An 18,412-nucleotide genomic window follows, 5' to 3' on the forward strand; every position below is an offset into this window, starting at 1 on the left:
AACCTGCAAAAATTTATCGAGCTCTTTTTTAAACCCTAATAGAGTCCTGGCCTTCACAGCCTCCTCCGGCAAGGAGTTCCACAGGTTGACTGTGCGCTGTGTGAAGAAAAATTTCCTTTTATTAGTTTTGAACCTACTACCCATCAATTTCATTTGGTGTCGCCTAGTTCTTGTATTATGGGAAAAGGTAAATAATTTTTCTATATTCACTTTCTCCACACCATTCATGATTTTATATACCTCTATCATATCGCCCCTCAATCGCCTCTTTTCCAGACTGAAAAGTCCCAGTCTCTCTAGCCTCTCCCCATATGGGACCCGTTCCAAACCCCAAATCATCTTAGTCGCCCTTTTCTGAACCTTTTCTAATGCCAATATATCTTTTTTGAGATGAGGAGACCACATCTGCACACAGTACTCAAGACGTGGGCGTACCATAGTTTTATATAGGGGAAGTATGATATCTTTTGTCTTATTATCTATCCCTTTTTTAATAATTCCTAACATCCTATTTGCTTTACTAACTGCTGCTGCACACTGCGTGGATGTCTTCAGAGAACTATCCACTATAACTCCAAGATCCCTTTCCTGATCTGTCATAGCTAAATTTGACCCCATCATGTTGTATGTGTAATTTGGGTTATTTTTTCCAATGTGTATTACCTTACACTTACCCACATTAAATTTCATTTGCCATTTTGCTGCCCAATCACTCAGTTTGCTGAGATCTTTTTGTAGTTCTTCACAATCCCTTTTGGTTTTGACTGTCCTGAACAACTTGGTGTCATCTGCAAACTTTGCCATGTCACCGCTTACCTCATTTTCTAGATCATTGATGAACAAGTTGAACAGGATCGGTCCCAGGACTGACCCCTGGGAAACACCACTAGTTACCCCCCTCCATTGTGAAAATTTACCATTTATTCCAACCCTTTGTTTTCTGTCTTTTAACCAATTCCCGATCCATGAAAGGATCTTTCCTCCTATCCCATGACCGCCTAATTTACATAAAAGCCTTTGGTGTGGGACCGTGTCAAAGGCCTTCTGGAAATCTAGGTATATTATGTCCACTGGGTGCCCCTTGTCCGCATGTTTATTAACCCCTTCAAAGAATTCTAATAGATTAGTTAGACACGACTTCCCTCTGCAAAAACCATGCTGACTTTTGCCCAACAATTCGTGCTCTTCTACATGCCTTGCAATTTTATTCTTTACTATTGTTTCTGCTAATTTGCCTGGTAGATGTTAGACTTATCGGTCTATAATTGCCAGGGTCTCCTCTGGAGCCTTTTTTAAATATTGGCGTTATATTGGCCGTCTTCCAGTCATTGGGTACGGAAGCGGATTTAAAGGATAGGTTACAAACCACTGTTAATAACTCCGCAATTTCACATTTGAGAATGTGTCATCAAAGTATCTTTAAAAAGTTTTACAAATCAGGTAAGGGGACAAATTAGAAATGCCAGTGGGACTCCTCATATGTTGCTGGCCAACGGTAAAAAAAACAGGTTCCAGAAGTTTCAGGGGGAATTTCCAGAAGTAACTAAGAGAGCTGCCCAACTTCCAGTAAAAGTTACTGGGATTATGGCACTGAACTCCATTAAACTCTGATTAAAGCCTCATCCCAGGCGCATTATAGCTCCTTTCATACATACACACAAAAGGCACTACTACAGGCGAGATCACATAAGAATATGCAAATGAGGTGCAAGATATGTAAAGCCACACCTTATCTGCATTTCTGATATCACTTATTTGCATTCCACTTCCAAAATAAGCCACAGCCACAGGGAAGAGGGCTTATTTTGAAATAGCTATTTCAAAATAAGGACTATCCCATGCCTTAACAGCAACTATTTTGAAATAACTATTTCGAAACAGGCACTATCCCTCCCACAATGAGGTTTACTGATTTGAAATAACGCACCCACTATTTTGAATTTATTTCAAAACAGCATGTGCGTAGTGTAGATGACAGCAAAGTTTTTTTTCAAAATAACTGCTATTATTTTGGAATAACTGCTGTGTAGATGTAGCAATACTGAGCTCATGACAGCACCATCCCTAGCACTTTGGGTGTTATAGATTGCCCCTGGGGGAGGAGGGGACTCCATGCTTCTCAGTTCCATGTTAAAGCACTAACTTAAAATAAAGCAGAAATCATGTTATCTGTACTAATTCTTGTGATAATCGGAGCAGTGGACAACAATAATATGTGTTACCCCCCGATAGTTTAAAGCAGGACACTGAAATTCTACAGGTACATTTTACTTTCTGGAACCGTGCTTGGAAAAATTTAATTTCTTCCCTACTACAGCGTCAGAAATAATTCTTTGTTAGTGATTATGAGCTGATTCACTGAGGAGCAAGGTGCAGGGTGGATAGACAAGTAATATTACTGTGACAGAGCACTGTGAAAAAGATATCTATTGCACTTTTCAGTTGATTTACTGCTTATAGATCCCTGTTAATTTGTGTAACAGACATTTTAATGAGAAAGTGCTTTTAAAATCTCATGGAAGTATGTAACAATATCAAGCTGGGAGTAGTCACAAGTGCTTTGGAGGATAGAATTAAAATTCAAAATGATATGAACAACCTGGAGAAATGATCTGAAGTAAATGGCATGAAATTCAATATGGTCATATGCAAAGTACTGCACTGAGGAAGGAACAATCAGATGCACACATACAAAATGTCTAGGTAGGAGTACTGCAGACAGGGAGCTACATGTCACAGTGGATCACAAGCTAAATAGGTGTTAACAGTGTAACGCTGTTAAAAAAAAAAAAAGGCAAACATTCTGGGACATATGAGCAGGGGTGTCGTAAGCAACATGCGAAAAGTCATTCTTCTACTCCTTGCTGATTAGGCCTCATCTGAACTAGTGAGTCTTGTTAGGGGTGCCATATTTGAGGAAAGATATGGAAAAATTGGAGAAAGCCCAGAGAAAAGCAACAAAAATTATTAAGGGTCTAGAAAAAAATGACTTGAGAGGAAAGATTGAAAAATTTAGGTGAGTTTAGGCGGGAGCAGAGAAAACTGGGTGTAGGGAGACACATGATAAAAGCTTTCACGTACATAAAAAGCTTGTTAGAGGTGGAGGGAGAAAAAAGTGTTCTCCTTAACCTCTGAGGGTAAGACATGAAGCGATAGTTTAAAGCAGCAAAGGAGATTTAGACTGTACACCAGGAAAAGCTTCCTGAATGTTAAGGTGGCTAAATGCTGGAATAAACTGCCTATGGAAGTTGTGGAAATGCCATCATTGGAGATTTTTAAGATGTTAGATAAACATCTGTCAGGGATGGTTTAGAGCAGTGTTTCTCGAACAATGTTCCACGGACCAGTATGTTCCGTGAACAACTAGCAATTGTGCCATGAGCGTTTGGGAAAAAAAAATCAAAGTTTTATAATAAATAACCATTTTACAATAACAGCAATAGAAAATACTGAAAATTTTATTTCTACGTCTTGCGAGAGCAGTAGTATTCTAGCAACACAGCAAGCTTGACTAACATTGTGCTAGCCTCCCCACTCCTCAATCTTCTTCTCCTATCTGTGCAGCGGTGTAGCAGCTAGTGTACATGTTCCAGACATACTAACAATTCATCCAGTTAGTGAGATCCAGTAATTTATTTTCACCATTCCCTTTGGCTCACTCTCTGGACCTTTCCAAGTAAACTGTATGTTGCAAAATGAAAAGATAACTATTGATAAGTTACAGGTAACACTGAAACATTTTTGGCTCTTGAATAAGAAAGGTAGTTTTAATTTTAAATATGAATGTAAATTCCTAGCAGCTATTTGCTGCTGGGTTTCCTATGCCATTTTCTCTAATTATTTTTCCACACTCCTTTGTCCATATAGAACGTGCTCCAAAATCTGCTGAAGTGAACAGGAAGACTATGACTGAATTCAGCGGGTGTTGGATCAGAACTAAAAGGACAAATATATATGTGCTAAAATTACAACAAATGGTGATTCAAATACAGCTACATTAAATCCAGGAAATGTGTGTTTAGCCAGCAAACTATTTCCTTTGTTTATGTTAAAACGGTTGGATAAAGATGTAAACATTCTTTTTTTTTTTTTAGTAGCACATAATTCTAAATGTTGAAATGCCTATAGCTGTGGAATCATCTGGATGAGAATATACCAGAGAGAAAGGATAATACAGGAAAGATGATTTGGCAGAACAGAAGATAACATCCACTATTTTTTCATGATTGAGATTCTCTGGTAAGTTAAGGTTGTTTATTGAAATGCCTTTTCTATTTATTGTTTAACATCTGACAGGAAGTTGAGGCCAAAACCAAGCAGATGTTGACTGCAAAGAAGTGTTGTTTTTGTTGGTCTTTAATTATGTTGAATAATGGAAAATTAATAAATATGGAGTAAAAAAATTTGAAGAACATTTATTATTTAAAAATCATGTTTAAGTAGTTGAGCATAGGGTACTGTAAACTCACCAGTGTGCTTTTTTCAAAGATTTAGCAGAAGTGGCATTAACCAATAGCATACTCTTCCAAAGTGACATTCACCTCAAACTACCTCAATGCACATGTAAAATGCCACTGTAGTTTTGACAGAGGGTTGCCATCAACCTGCACTAGCTATCACCCATTAGGTATGGGGGGAAGGGAAAAAAATGAAGAAGGCACCAGGACATTCTGATCTCACAGAAAGTGCCATGTGATCTTCAGTATCAATGGTGAGCAGTGCTCTGAAATATAGAAAAGCAGGGGTTCCTTCTGCTAAATCTGGGACGAGACACTAAAGGTCAGATTTTCAGAACGATCAGTGCACACAAGTAAGGCCAAAAAAGTTCAGCTCCCATTTAAGCATCATGCTAAGTAGTCAGATGTTTAAAAGATTTGTGTCTACAGTGGATGCTTCTGGGGAGACTGAGAGTACTAAAAAGTACAAATTGCTGGCTTACCTTGTCAATTTAGGTGAATGCTATTTTGCTTAAGTATGTTTATCACCTATATTCAGTTCCAGACACTTCATCAGTTCATGACATGGTCCTGCATGATCTTCTTATCAATAAACTAAGCAAATACAACTTAGATGGGGCCACTATAAGGTGGGTGCATAACTGGCTGGATAACCTTTCTCAGAGAGTAGTTATTAATGGTTTGCAATCACACTGGCACAAAATTAAGCATATCTGTAACACAATCTCTCTACAATAACTTTGTGGCCATCACACCACAACTATTTTTTCTCAAAACCCATACTATAGCACTGCAAAATTTCAGATTTGAATGGTTGAAATAACAAAATGTATTATTTTAAAAATCTTATGACAGTGAAATTCAGCAAAATAGATAGCCAATTAGGTAGGGCCCTAATTATTACAGTGGTCTATAGTGTGTGAATACAGGGTGCTTAGTGTCACAACGTGCCATGTTAATTTGTTACTGGATCATCTTTTCAATCAAAATATGCAGTATCAACTCACGGATACACAAAGTATAAATGTTACATGAACGCCATTATCTTTATCAAACTCATAATCTTAAAGAGATATCAAGTTAGTCTGCCAAGATCTATATTCCATGTTGATTGGCATTAATTATATTACCCTTATTTAATTCTTCGTTTGAGTCCCATATCAGTTGTTTCATTATCTTATCCTGGATCAATGTCATACTAACAATCCTATGTTAGTTACCAAGTTTGTCATAACGAGTCATTGTGTTCTAAGTAAGAGTGCAGCCTGCACAAATTGTGCACTTGGAACCATGTCATGCCAACCCACATGGCTTATCAAGCTAAATATGTGGCTGAAATTGGCAGCAGCATTCTTAACCTGACTCAGTACTGTAGACCCATGATTTATGTACAAATTGCATAAGTCAAGAATGTGCGGGGGAGGGGCCCTGCCACCTTCAGGTCCCCCGGTCTTGGATGTGCCTGGCTCCCTGCTCCCATGAGTGGTGGGGAGCCCAAAGCCAGGTACAGCAGCACCAGTCAGTTTCTGGGCTCCTGGGGTTAGGTTCCCCACCCCCATTGCAGAGCCAGGAAACTGACCAGCTCTGCTGCTCCTGGCTTTGGGCTCCCCACTGTTCATGGGAGCCAGAACACTGACCAGCGAAGCAGTGCTTCTCACTTTCCCGGCTCCTGGAAGCAGACGGGAGCTGGGAGCCAGGCTGCTGCCTGGTTCCCAGGTCCCCACCACTCACAATTTCAACTTGTTTTATTGCAGGAAACAAGTAAGTCAAAATCGTGTAAGCTGGGGTTCTACTGGGCCCTGAACAAAAGGGGTCACAGAGGAATGAACCTCTTTTTCTAAATCATCTCTTGCCAAACCTTGTTTCCAAGATTCCAGAGGTGCTGCTGAAGTAACTTTGGTACATTCAGTGGGCAATTGTTCAAACATTTCCAGACATCAGACTTCCTCAAACAAGAACATTGACAGCATCCTACTACTCTACATCATTTTTGGAAATCATCTTGTCAGGTGGCTTACATGAATAAGAACAGAAGTCAAGACTCTTTCTTCTAAGTATAACTAGAAAAATATGGAGGACAGTTCCAGGCACAGCAGCAATGTACTTTTGTCACCACAGCAAAAGCCCGGCTTCATTTGTATCAGAAGCTGCATAGCAATCCAGTATAGGCTTATTCCTTAACAAACTGCATGTCATGTTCTGCTTAAGCAAATCACTTTTTGTGGACCACATATTTTCTATGGCATATTCCTATCCACAATGTTTCAAACCATAGGAGTTTCAACCTCAAGAAGTATGTGAGAATAAAAATAAGAACGGCGAGCAGAATGTTTACATATTTACTCAATGATATTTTTAAGCAAACAAAGACATTAGCAGTTTATCACTGCACGGACACACTTTATGGATTTTGCAATATCTGAATAAGCACTTGCCTTTTAATTTTAACTACTGGATTTTTTTTTTGGTGGGTGGTGGGGGAATGTTCATCCCATGATGATAGCGAAATAGCTGAAATAGAGTCTGAATCCAAATAGGAAATATTTACTGTGCAAACACCTTGAAAACCAAAAATTTAAACAATCTCACTTTCTCTTCAGGGTGCAAAAACATGTCTTAATGATGGCTGACGTAACACATAAAAGTGGAAGAAAGATGATGTCGTCTTTAATCCCTGCACACATGGTGCTTCCTCAGCATATAGTTTTAGTTAAGATTCCCATGTGATGTATTTGGCTCCTCAGTGAGGTGTGCATTTTTCAGGGATAATACAAGTATGTTAATACTATATGCCCAGATGCTATGGAAGCATTCAAATAAACTCATGGTGGGAACTTTAAAAATGTGCATAGTAATAATAATAGTTTCTTGGTGTTCTGGAAGGGACTTACAGGAGATACACTGAACCTTTCACAAGCTGCCAACACAAATTCATCTAGGTTGATATTCCTGTTTGATTTCTACAGTTTGTATTGTGATTTTTCCACTAGCAGATGTGTGACTGTAACATTCAAGCCAACGTTTCCAAACCTGAGTACCTAAAGTTAGTCTAATAAATCCATACATAGGCACCTAACTAGAAATGATTTGACTTTGCAGGATGCTGAGTAACTGCTGTGCTGACTTCAGGGGGATTTGAGGCTAATTAGCACCTCTACAAATCAGACTACTTCTAATTAAGTGCCTAAACATATTTATAAGCACTTTGAAGACAAGGGGGCTGCTCACATAATTAAAGTTAAGTATGAACATAAGTGATTGCAGGCCTGGGACTTTACATTGCCATCTGGGAATCTGATTCTCCACTGCCTTGCATGCTGAGTAGTTATTTACTCTAGTATACAACACTGCTATTCAGATCTGGTAACATTTTGTACCTATGCTGAACAGGTGCAAGCAACTTCAAAGGGGATGACTTCAGACCTAAGTGCCTCTTATGAAAGTACTGCCAATGAGAACAGACCAGGAGAATCTTATTCCAGAGTCTACCTCACCCTTTAGCTTATTATCTATCCCATATGAATTCAATTGGACTACTCATATCATACTTAAAGCTAATCATGTGTTTGCAGGATCATGGTCCTCCTAAATTAACTGTTACTCCTTTTTAATATTTGGCTGATTCTAAATTAGTTCAAGAACTCACTACAATTAATAACACTGTGTACTAGCCAAAGGAGAGATTTTGTTGAATGATAGGTTCTATTATATCTATCCTACCAAGAAATGAGAAGGCAAGCATGGTAATCCTTAAAAACAGTTCCTGGGTAAAAATGTATTCTGTGGTACAGAGAATTCAACACCACCACCTGAGGAAATATCAGACCCAAAAACACCTACGAGAAGAGAAATAGAAAATTTCCTGCCTTGTTTTAAGAATGAAGTAAAAGTGTGAGCTTTGTTTGAAGAGCAAAACAAAAAATTGACTTCTGCCTGTTAAAACAATAGGGCCTTTGCCTCTATACAGAAGGATAACTAGCATCTGTGAATTATGGCACTGATGATAAACTCTTCTATGTGTTTCCATAACTTAATATGCATTCCCCTTTGCTCATGGAAACAATACTACAGGATCACTGGATTTCTCAATTACATGTTTCTCTGCTGAAATACTATAAGGTTGGAGGCTCTCAGAGGCTCCTGCCAGACCCTTGTTAAAATTCCATTACCAGACTGCAGGCAGGGCAGCCAGGGGATTTCCCTACCTCCCCTGGGAATGCACCACCTCTCTCTGCAAGCTGCTAAATGTTCCTTACAAGAGATGGTTCCTCCAGGACTCATAAAAACCACTTCTTACCAGAAAATATTTGGCCTTTGCTTTGCACCAAGCATCAGCTAATTTAAAATAATTTCCTGCCCTCTGATTCCTTACATGACTTTAAACTCCTTGTTCCTCCCACCCACTCATACTGGTTGAACACTGGTACGGGGGTCCATGGCAAGCGGACTGGGGCCCCTGGTCATCCAGAGCCCCAGCGCCTCTTTCCTGTCTTGGGGCGCCGCCAGCTGCAGGAGCCCCACCTCTCTCTTCTGGAGGCAGAAGGGTTGCAGTGGTTGGGGCCCGCGGAGCCCTAGTTAAATACTGACCATGATATCAGCCGATTTTCCTTTTGAAATACCAGTTGCATTCTCTCATTTCAAATGCTACAGGACTAGTGAGCTTCCCCCGACAGCCCCTGCCTTGCCACTGGAAAGCCTACCGTATCGGGGAGAGAGTGCTGATGGCATTCATGGTTACAGTTTCTGGGTAGGGATGGTGGGGAGTACCTGGGGACCCAGATTTTTTTTTTCTGCTGAAAGGCAGTAGAATGCATGGGGAGGGCGCTCTAGAAGTGAAGGGGACAAGAGTGATTTGCACGGGAGGGGAGCCTCACATCAGGGGTGCTGAGCGCCACTGAACCAAACTAGAAACGCTGCCAAGGAAGGAAATCCGCATCAGGCCACGGGGCGCTGTAGACCCCCTTCCCGCCAGCCCTTACGCCTCAGTCTTGCAGGGCAAGCAGCAGTGTCTCTTTAAGGCGCGCAAGGTGGGGCCAGTCTCTCTCAGCAAACTTATAAATTTAGTAACAATGTGTTTTGGGCGCTCGGCTCCTGAAATTAACACCACAGCAGCAGCTCGGCGTGTGCTGCTCCCCGCCTTCCTTCCAGCGGCCCTGACAGCGGGGAGGGGAGGAGCGGAGCAGCGGGGGAAGCGTTTCAACGCTCCTGAGCCCAGACCAGCAGCGCGCCCCCGTTCACACCAGCCTGTGCCCCATGGACACGCGCTGCCTCGCCAGCCAGGGAGAGAGCCCGAGAGCGCTACAGCTGCGCCGCCAGGCAGGGAGCGCGAGCCGGAGCAGCTGCCGGCGCCTCGAGAGGGACTAAGGCGGGAGGGAGGTCCGCGAGGAGGTGGCTTGGCTGGCAGCTGCCCCCGGGCGAGGATGGCAGTGCCAGGGGGGCCGCGCAGCTGGGCTCTGGCCCCCGCCCTCTCGCTCCTCCTGGGGCTCCTGTGCGCGGCGACGCAGGTAAGAGAAGTGGCAACTTGCTGCCCATGCGCTCTGGCGCGCGGCCGCTCCCGGGTAGGGCAGCGCAGCGCAGCGCAGGGCAGAGCAGGCTCGGACGCGGGTGGCTCGCCGCTGGCGCGAGAGCGGGCCCGGGGTTGTGGGGCGTGGAGCCGCCTCCGGCCGCTGGTGCCCGCGGGCGGGCGCGCAGCCGGGCGGGATTCAGAGCCGAGGCGCTGCGCGCGGCTCCTCCCTAGCGTGGCTGCAGCCCCGGACTGGGGCTCCCCCCCTGCTCATCCAGAGCCCCAGCGCCTCTTTTCTGTCTCGGGGCGCCGCCTGCGGCAGGAGCCCCACCTATCTCTTCTGGAGGCAGAAGGGTTGCATTGGTTGGGGCCCTCGGGCCAGGCTGTGCCCCTCACCTGTGGGTAGGGTCTGGGAGGCCCATGTTGACCCGAGGCACAGCTTGAGGCAGTAGCAATCCTCTTGGAGCAGGATGCTTTTCACGCCTGGCATCCAGCACATGCACTGGCCCATCCTCTCCAATGCACCATGCAGGGCATCAACGCCCCTCCACCACCATTCAGCACAGGGGTTGATCCAGTTCGTGGCTGTAGCTCCAGGCTTGTAGCCGGGTAAGCAGGGCATTGCTGGAGACTTGAAAGTCCCACTGTGGGCTTGGAAACTTGAGGGCTGATGGGTGTGGACACACCAGGTTAAGGCCCATGCTGTAAAGATGGGTGCTGCTGTTGTGGGGAGGCAGGCGGAGAGGAGAGCCTGAGTGAACAGTAACAAATTGCCTCACTCAGGCAGTGAGTGGCTAGCTTTGGGAGACTGAATACCAGCAATAAAGGTGAGCATGCAGCTAACTAGTTTATATCTTTGCTTATGCAACATTTGGTGTATAGGTTGTGTGCCTTGATTAAGAAAACCAAGGAGTTGGACCATGCCGAACTCTAAATTGTAAACGCAGCTCTCCCAATAGAGCAAATGAGCTACATGTGTAGTATAGTAAGCTTGCTTAATGCATTAATGGAAGATGGCTGATACTACTTGATGGTTGGATGAAGGTGAACCAAAAACCTGCATAGGAGAGAGGTTAGATTAAGAGTCTGCAATCTATGGCTCTGGAGGCATATGTGGCTTTGTGGCTTCTGATGCTAAAATTGCAAAGTTAAAGGAAAAACACTCCTGATTATTTTCCATAAATTGTGAATGTCTAAAAGCCCAACAGTGAGCCCAACCCCTATCTAAATGGCAAATTATATATGATCGCAAAACAGTGGATAACTCCCCCTTTAATATGTGCAGTGCATTTTGGGATATGACACCATATCTGTTTTGTGTTGCTAATCAAGACTTGACTTTGCAAAGGAAGCTTGTGGCATTCCTGCTGTAAAAGGCAGCACGCATTTTAAGAAAGAAAACTGAAATTAAATGTAAAGTAAAATTGGCATAATTCAAGTGGATTTGGGAGTGAAAGGCTGGAAGATAGTGGGACAAACACACATGTAAAATGTGAGGAAGTAGACTACAATAATCCCTCGATTTACACAGAGGTTGCATCCTGTGTGCTGCATCCCCAACTGAGGGACCAGGGGGGCTGGAGGAGTCGGGGTGGGGTAGTTTCGATTTGCACTTAAGTTAATATGAGTTAAGTGCAAATCGAAATCATGTTTCTCGAGGATTTACTCATGTAAAAAGTTTTTGTAAATGTCCTGCAGTAAACATGTATCACATTACAAATCATTGTGTGCTCTGTTCTTAAAATAGGGGTTGCAAAAAGTATGGGTTGAAGTTATTTTTTAAAGACTGTTTCATATTCACATGCATTGCAGCTCTTAGGTTGTCTTGTACTGAATTCGAAAACAAGGGCTCTTCTTGCTATTTTGTTTGCTGACCCCTGCATTAGATAGACATGGTGCCTGTGTCAAAGACCTTAAATTTTCTTTATGGTGCCACAGTGGATCTTCAATCTTCATAAGGACCTCCCTTGATATACAGAGAAGAAATAAGTCAGCTCTGGTTAACTTTTGTGTCCAAAACAGATCAATTTCTGAGATCCCACTACCCTCTGCAGTCTTATCTCTTCCCTGCCTGACCAGGCACACTAATATCAGTGATGGCTGATCTTGTGCATTTTATGATTTACCCTTATTACAGCCATTCGGCCACAACAAAAGGCTTTAGAAGTCAAACAGATTATTTTTCTATATCTCAGGAAGAGAGGGTGGGAATGTCTATATAATAAAAATTGCATACTATTAAGCTTTGATAGTATCTTGTTTTCAAATGACTATTTCATGCTCTGAGAGCTTTGTGCTGAACTGAGCTGTGTCAACAGGTTTCTCATGAGTATATAATTTACACCTACTTGAATACTCCGTAGTTTATTTTGCTTAATCATGGATTCACTGGTGCCCAGTTTTTATTTCTGGGAGGGTAGTCAAGGGGAAAAAGACAGGATCCCCATTCGGTGCTTCTGGGACAGTCAATGAAATCGCTTTCAGCTGTGTGTTCGAATCTTCAATTGTTGTATTTTTAAGGCATAGGTTAATGTCCAAACTTGAGAAATAATATTGAGGGGCCTGAAGAAGGCAGCATCACAGATAAAATTAGGGGAGTGTAGATGTAAAAAGCATGATTCTCTCTGCACTGGCTCATAAGGGCATCACCAAGTACACATGGGCAAAATGATATTATGGTATTGGTACACTTACAGAGCTTACATGTTGACATGCTTTGCTAAATGTCTTCTGACACTGCCATGATATGGAAACTGATGCTAAAAAAAGATTTGTTTTGAGGCACAAAGTAAACCCTACACCTGACTGTATATGTTATTAAAGCCACATTAGCCTGGATTCTCTGGTGCAACTCTGCCTACCCCTCCCTTATGTCTTCCCTCAGTCCTGTGCCAAAACCAATCAGATCTGCCTCTTGGCACTGGGCTCTGTCCTTGCTTATCTTGCCTCTGCACACCTGCTCTCACTCTGTATCAGGGTCTCAGCTTTCCTCTGCTTCCAAAGCAACTTTTATTTGGGAAGGGAGAGAATCAAAGTAATAGCTTGCTTTTGTATAAGCAACCCCCTCCCCAATTATTCCAGTCATGTTTAAGGATGAAATAGCTCTATAGGGCACAGAGGGGCGGGTGAGAGCTGCAACAGAAAAGTTTTCTGTGGCTCTTATAGGTTACATTCTTAACTCTAAATTGAAATTCATTTAGATACTCGATATAACAAATGTAGTGGAATCTGACGTTGCCTATTTAGCATGTTGGTGTCTTGGATTTGACATTTGGATGGTTTGCGCTGGTGGATAACTTTTCTTGGAGCCACCCCAACACATGGTTGCTGCTTCTTAGTAAAATGATAGCAAGAGTCCCCAGGTGCCAGTCAGGGTTCTTTGTGCTCGGCTCGGAGCACACAGGCTATGAAAAGATGGTCCCTACGTCAGAGAGTTCACAGTTTCTTGGCATCCCATAAATAATGCATACATATTTGGATTTTTCTGCATTAAAAGCTGTTTTGACTATGAACCAAAGTCTTGAATGGAATTAAAATATCAGGCTATGATAGAAGATGGTATACAAAGTTCTCTGTCTCTTCCTGTTTTGAAAATAAAATTGAACTATTAATTATGTCTAAAAAAGACCCTGTGGAATTATGAAGGCTGGAAGTCTCAGGTAACAAAAAAAGAAAAAAAATCTGACCTAGATTTTTGAGAACAAGAAGCTAGACTGACACTCTAGCTTATTCAAAGTATTACAGTTATGGTGCTGGACTCAAGATCTGGATTCAGTTCCTGGCTCTGCTACAGGCTTCCTATGTGACTTCAGGCAAGCCACTTAATTTCTGCATGTCTCATTATACTCTATTTTCCAGCCTCCTCTTTGCTCTGCATTTAAATTGTAAGCTCTTTGCATGGACTGCATCTTACTTTGTGCTGGAAACTGAATGAACACAATATGTAGATCCTTATTGGGGCTCTAGCCACTATTATTAACAATAATTGATATAGGAAGTTATTCTTGTAAGTGAAGGCCATCTTTTTATTATACATGTTTTTAGTAAAATAACTTTACTTGTATTTTTTGGCAGATTTTGTCTAACTTTGCCTTCTTTTCCATGCTGTATGTACCTCATTGATTTTATTCCACTAAACAGAAATATGACTAACTTAAAAAACAAATTTTAAGTAGGGTATTCCACGCTGTATGGAGGTCTTTTGCAATCCATACATTCTTGAAGAATAGGTTTATGTTACAGTTCTAGGGTTGAAGGATCAAACTACTTCAGCCTTAAAACCTACAGAATGTTGTAAACAGTTTTTAGTTAAAAAATGACTTGGAGACAGAATCCTATGAGTATAGCAAACTTAATTTGTTTTAGTCCTCTACCACTTTGATATCAAAACTTCCCTCAATTTTTTATCTTTAGTACAAAATGATGTGGCCTCATAAATTATTAGAATCCGTCAGGTTAATCTGATATATGTGTATAGTGTGAATTATAATAATGCCAGGGATCCTAATCAATGCTCTATTATTCAAGGTGCTTGTACAAACACAACAAGATGCAGTTGCTCTGAAAAACTTAGTCTAATTAGTCATTTGTCCCCTTTAGTGGATTACCTCTCTTTTTGAGCTTTACTATATAATAGTTTGGGATCTTGTCATCCTATGAGGTGAGTTGGGAGCAGCATCTATTAATGTAGGCGGCAGTGATATAATAACTTTATTAAGGCTCCCTGACAGTTTCCACTATGACTCTGTTTTCAGATGTTGATAATTTTGTTAAATTTAAACTGGGCTGAAAGTTTCTAAAGGGCTGTCTGCCTGAGGCTGATTTTGAAAGCTTCATGGAAGTATTTCAGAGTGAGAGTAAGAGGAAATAAATTTTCTTGTCACTTAAAATTCTGGTGACTCTTCAAGAAGCTGTAATACTGCCATGCTTTGGAGCAGGGTCTTAAAATTTGGCAACATGGTGACCCAGTGTCAGAGATGCGCCTTTAGCCATTTCTTTCAAAATCCACTCAAATTTGGCGAAGTTATAAGGTGTAGTCTGTGGGGTCAGCCTTAGGGCAAGGTGAGAAAGGCATTTGGCTAGAGCCCTGCACACCAGTTGATTTCAGTATGCATTGCCCCCTGGCCATCGGTCAGCCTGCCACCTTGGGCCCTGCCCAACATCTGGGCCCCATTGGGTTGGCTCTGGTAACCTATACTGTAGAGTTAGGCAGACATAATTAGTTTGATGTAAGCTGCCTTATGCTATTGTCTATACCCACTACAGTGCCACTTCTCTTGAAGCAAGTGACCTGCTACACCAACATAACTCTGCAAAGAGATGGGTAATGGTTAGGCTGATGTTGTCAGAGTAACTCAGTTCCTGTGTAGACACTGCATTAGTTACGGTGGCTGTTGGCTTCAGTTGCAAGTGGGGCTGGTAGCTGGAGCCTTCTCTTCACTGTCCTGGCATTGACAGTGTGATCTGTAAGATCAGTTTGGGCTCCTGGCTTCCCTCTTCCTCCCGATCTAGTGGTGATAGCCTGAGCTGGCAAGCTGAACAGGCAGCAGCACTGGGGAGGGCTTGGGTAGTCAGTGTGGAGGGGAGGGGACTGGTTGCAATGTTCCAGTGGTCAGTGTTCCAAGTGACTGACTTCAGTCAGTGGAAGCCCCTCCCATTGAGGAGGCACACCACTGACAGAAGGAGCAAGAGTGGCCATCGGCCACCTCTTTACTTGCTGTGGTGACTATATATTAACGTAAGTTGACTTAAGTCTGTTATGTAGACAAGCTCTAGACATTTGAAAAAAATCTCCATTTGTGTATGTTGGTCCCCAGCCTGTAACAATGCTTGGGATTCTTCTGCCTCAGGTGCAGGACTCTACACTTCTCTTAATTGAGCCATGTCAGATTTCTTTTGGCCCAGTCCTCCAATTTATCCAGGTCCCCCTGGATTCTCTCTCTACCCTCCAATGAATCTACGAATCTTATGGTGGCAGATTGTCTTGTGTGGCACCTGGCTGAAGCATACCTTTTTCCACAACTCCGTCGAAAGGTGAGAGCCTTGTTCCAGGTACAGTGTGCATAGGAGTCCAGCACTTTGCACTTTATTTTGTCACATGAGAAATCCACAGCTTTATACAAAAATAATAAATCTTACATGCATCTCCCTGGTTTGGTTTCTCTGCTAATCTAGGGTATTCTTTAGGCTGAGGATAGGGTCTCCTGTGAGAACCAGGATCCCTCTCGTGAAGCCACGTGACTTCTCTCTCCTTAGTCAGTTTGCTTCCTCTAACCTTGCCCAGTTACTCCTCTCTCCCCTTTTCCCGTGTGTCCCTTATATTATAACCTTTTGCTTTGGTCACCTGTCTTTGTCCTGTTTGGTAATTTTCCACGTTTCTCCAACATGCGCTCGCTCGCTCTCAGGAGAAAGGAAGCGTCTTTTTCCTGCTGTAGCAAAACTATCTTTCTAATGTACTTTACCTTGCCTAGGTGGCGGCTGAGTTACAATGGTCACCCTGGTGTCTGATCTGGTAAAGAAATGACATGGCCCTGCTCGCTTACAGTACATACATGTACAGACGTGCATTCTTGACACAGCAATTTTCAGAGTAGTAATTTCATAGGATCAGCTAAGATTCATAATTTGTACAGATTCCCTGAATCATTAACACACACGAGATTCTCTAAAACTGGAACTTTTTTTGTCACTGGAATTCAGGTAACAAAGATGAAGATTTGAATCAAATTCAGTGCTATCTCACCCTGTGGAACAGCCCTTCCAAACCCAGTGGTGGGAAATCAATGCTTTAAATCTGTTAGACTATGGACTGGAGAAAGCAGTAGCATATACACTGTACAGAAGAATTCTGCACTAGCATGGGGATGGATTGGGTGATCTGAAAGGCCTTTCTTACCTTTGATTTCCCTGATGGATATTATTGGAAAACACATCCATCCATACCTCAGCTTGTTCAGTCTTATGTGGGTGCATATTATAAATAATAACTGCATTACGTTAGTCTTAAATATGGGTCATGGAATCTAGCTTGATGCCATCACTTTTGATTTGACAGAATGTTTCCAGAATTTCCATGCAAATACTTGACCTAATGACATAAATGTGAGATCTTTTAATGAGGCATTTAATAGTGGGAGAATGGCTTTATGTAAAATTGCCAATAGTTATTTCATTTAGCTGTGCGTGTACTTTTATGTATATGGTGTGAGTACACAGTATTAAACTCACTTTTCTGTTTGTAGCTTTTGATGTTGTTATAATGTCTCCATTGTGTCTAATATACACAGCCTGCAAAATCCTTTCTTTAGATTGCACAGGTGTCTGCTTTCTGTGGAGAGCTGACATGGGAGACAGACTTCATTTAAATGAATTTCACTACCTTTCTGTAGCTCTGATGGCCAAAATTGGCCCTCCCTGGCTGCATACGTTCTTTTTATTTCCATCATTAATTTTTTAGAGGAAGGTGGGGAGTCAGTCTAGCTTTAAGCTGTATTAACTTCCAAAGAAATGCCTGGCCAACATCTGGGTCATGCTCCATAACTGTGAAAAGTACCCCTCCCTTTTTTCCATATAAATAACTGGCCTTATGTCTTGGGGTGGGGAGTTAGGCAGAGGAGAGTCTTTCAGATGGGGGGATGATGTCATGTTTTTTTAGATTTGTTAAAAATTAGTGTTCGACTGTAATGTTTCGTGATTGATTAGTGAGTGGAACACAGACTTGAAGACAGACTTACATGTGTAAATCACATTTCTTCTGGAGCATTACTGGTGGAGAAAATGGACAGCATGTTTGTAAAACTACTATGGTTTTTATGTTTCTTCTCAGTTTGGGAAAACTAGTCCGGTTTCATGAAATATCTCAAATGTCATGGCTTCTTGCTCATCTAGAAAGGTATGAGTGGTGATTATAATCACTTTAGTGTGAAACCAGGGTCCAGGTTTACCTGTATTTATGAAAACATCATAGTATGAAACTTGTTTGTTTTAATATAGTTCACTCTCATGGGTTGGTGTGGCTCTTTTATAAGGCTCTGAGAGATGGGGAGAAGTTAACCTGGAGCTGGACTAATAAAGGAAGAGGAGAAATTTCTGGAATTAAAAGGGGGTTGGAAGAAATGATAATGAGTAAGGAGAGGAGGCTTAGGGAAAAGTGGTAGGGTGCAGGGGAGAGGAACACCTGTGAACAGTGAGGCCTGACAGAAAGGAAGAACTAAAATGACATTGGGCCTTGGAAGAATGTCAGGGCGGAAGGAAATTGGACTGTGAAAAAGATTCAGGACTAAAATTTGTGGGAAGACAAGGTGACTCAGGCTCCAGCTGCTCAGTCACTGAAAAACTGGCCACTTGGTATGCTTTCGAGCTGAAGATTTTGAAGACTCCATAATGCTAAAAGGGCCATGGCGTTAAAGAAAGCTTGTCTGGAGGATCATGGCCCTGCTGTTTGTGTAGCATG

General features: G+C 42.2%; 1 protein-coding gene across 13 annotated transcripts in view; it reads left to right on the forward strand.

The window, feature by feature from the left end:
• The first annotated feature begins 9,578 nt into the window (after positions 1 to 9,578).
• ADAMTSL1 (ADAMTS like 1) overlaps positions 9,579 to 18,412 on the forward strand; it is a 627,217-nt gene continuing 618,383 nt past the window's right edge. For all 13 annotated transcript variants that reach the window (XM_074994936.1, XM_074994935.1, XM_074994939.1 and 10 more), the window contains exon 1: positions 9,579 to 9,961. In XM_074994936.1, the coding sequence (XP_074851037.1) occupies positions 9,878 to 9,961 (84 nt within the window). In that variant the 5' untranslated portion in view covers positions 9,579 to 9,877. The remainder of the gene's footprint in view (positions 9,962 to 18,412) is intronic.

This window comes from Carettochelys insculpta, chromosome 5 (genome assembly GCF_033958435.1).
Source record: "Carettochelys insculpta isolate YL-2023 chromosome 5, ASM3395843v1, whole genome shotgun sequence".
In the NCBI taxonomy this organism is placed as follows: domain Eukaryota; kingdom Metazoa; phylum Chordata; order Testudines; family Carettochelyidae; genus Carettochelys; species Carettochelys insculpta.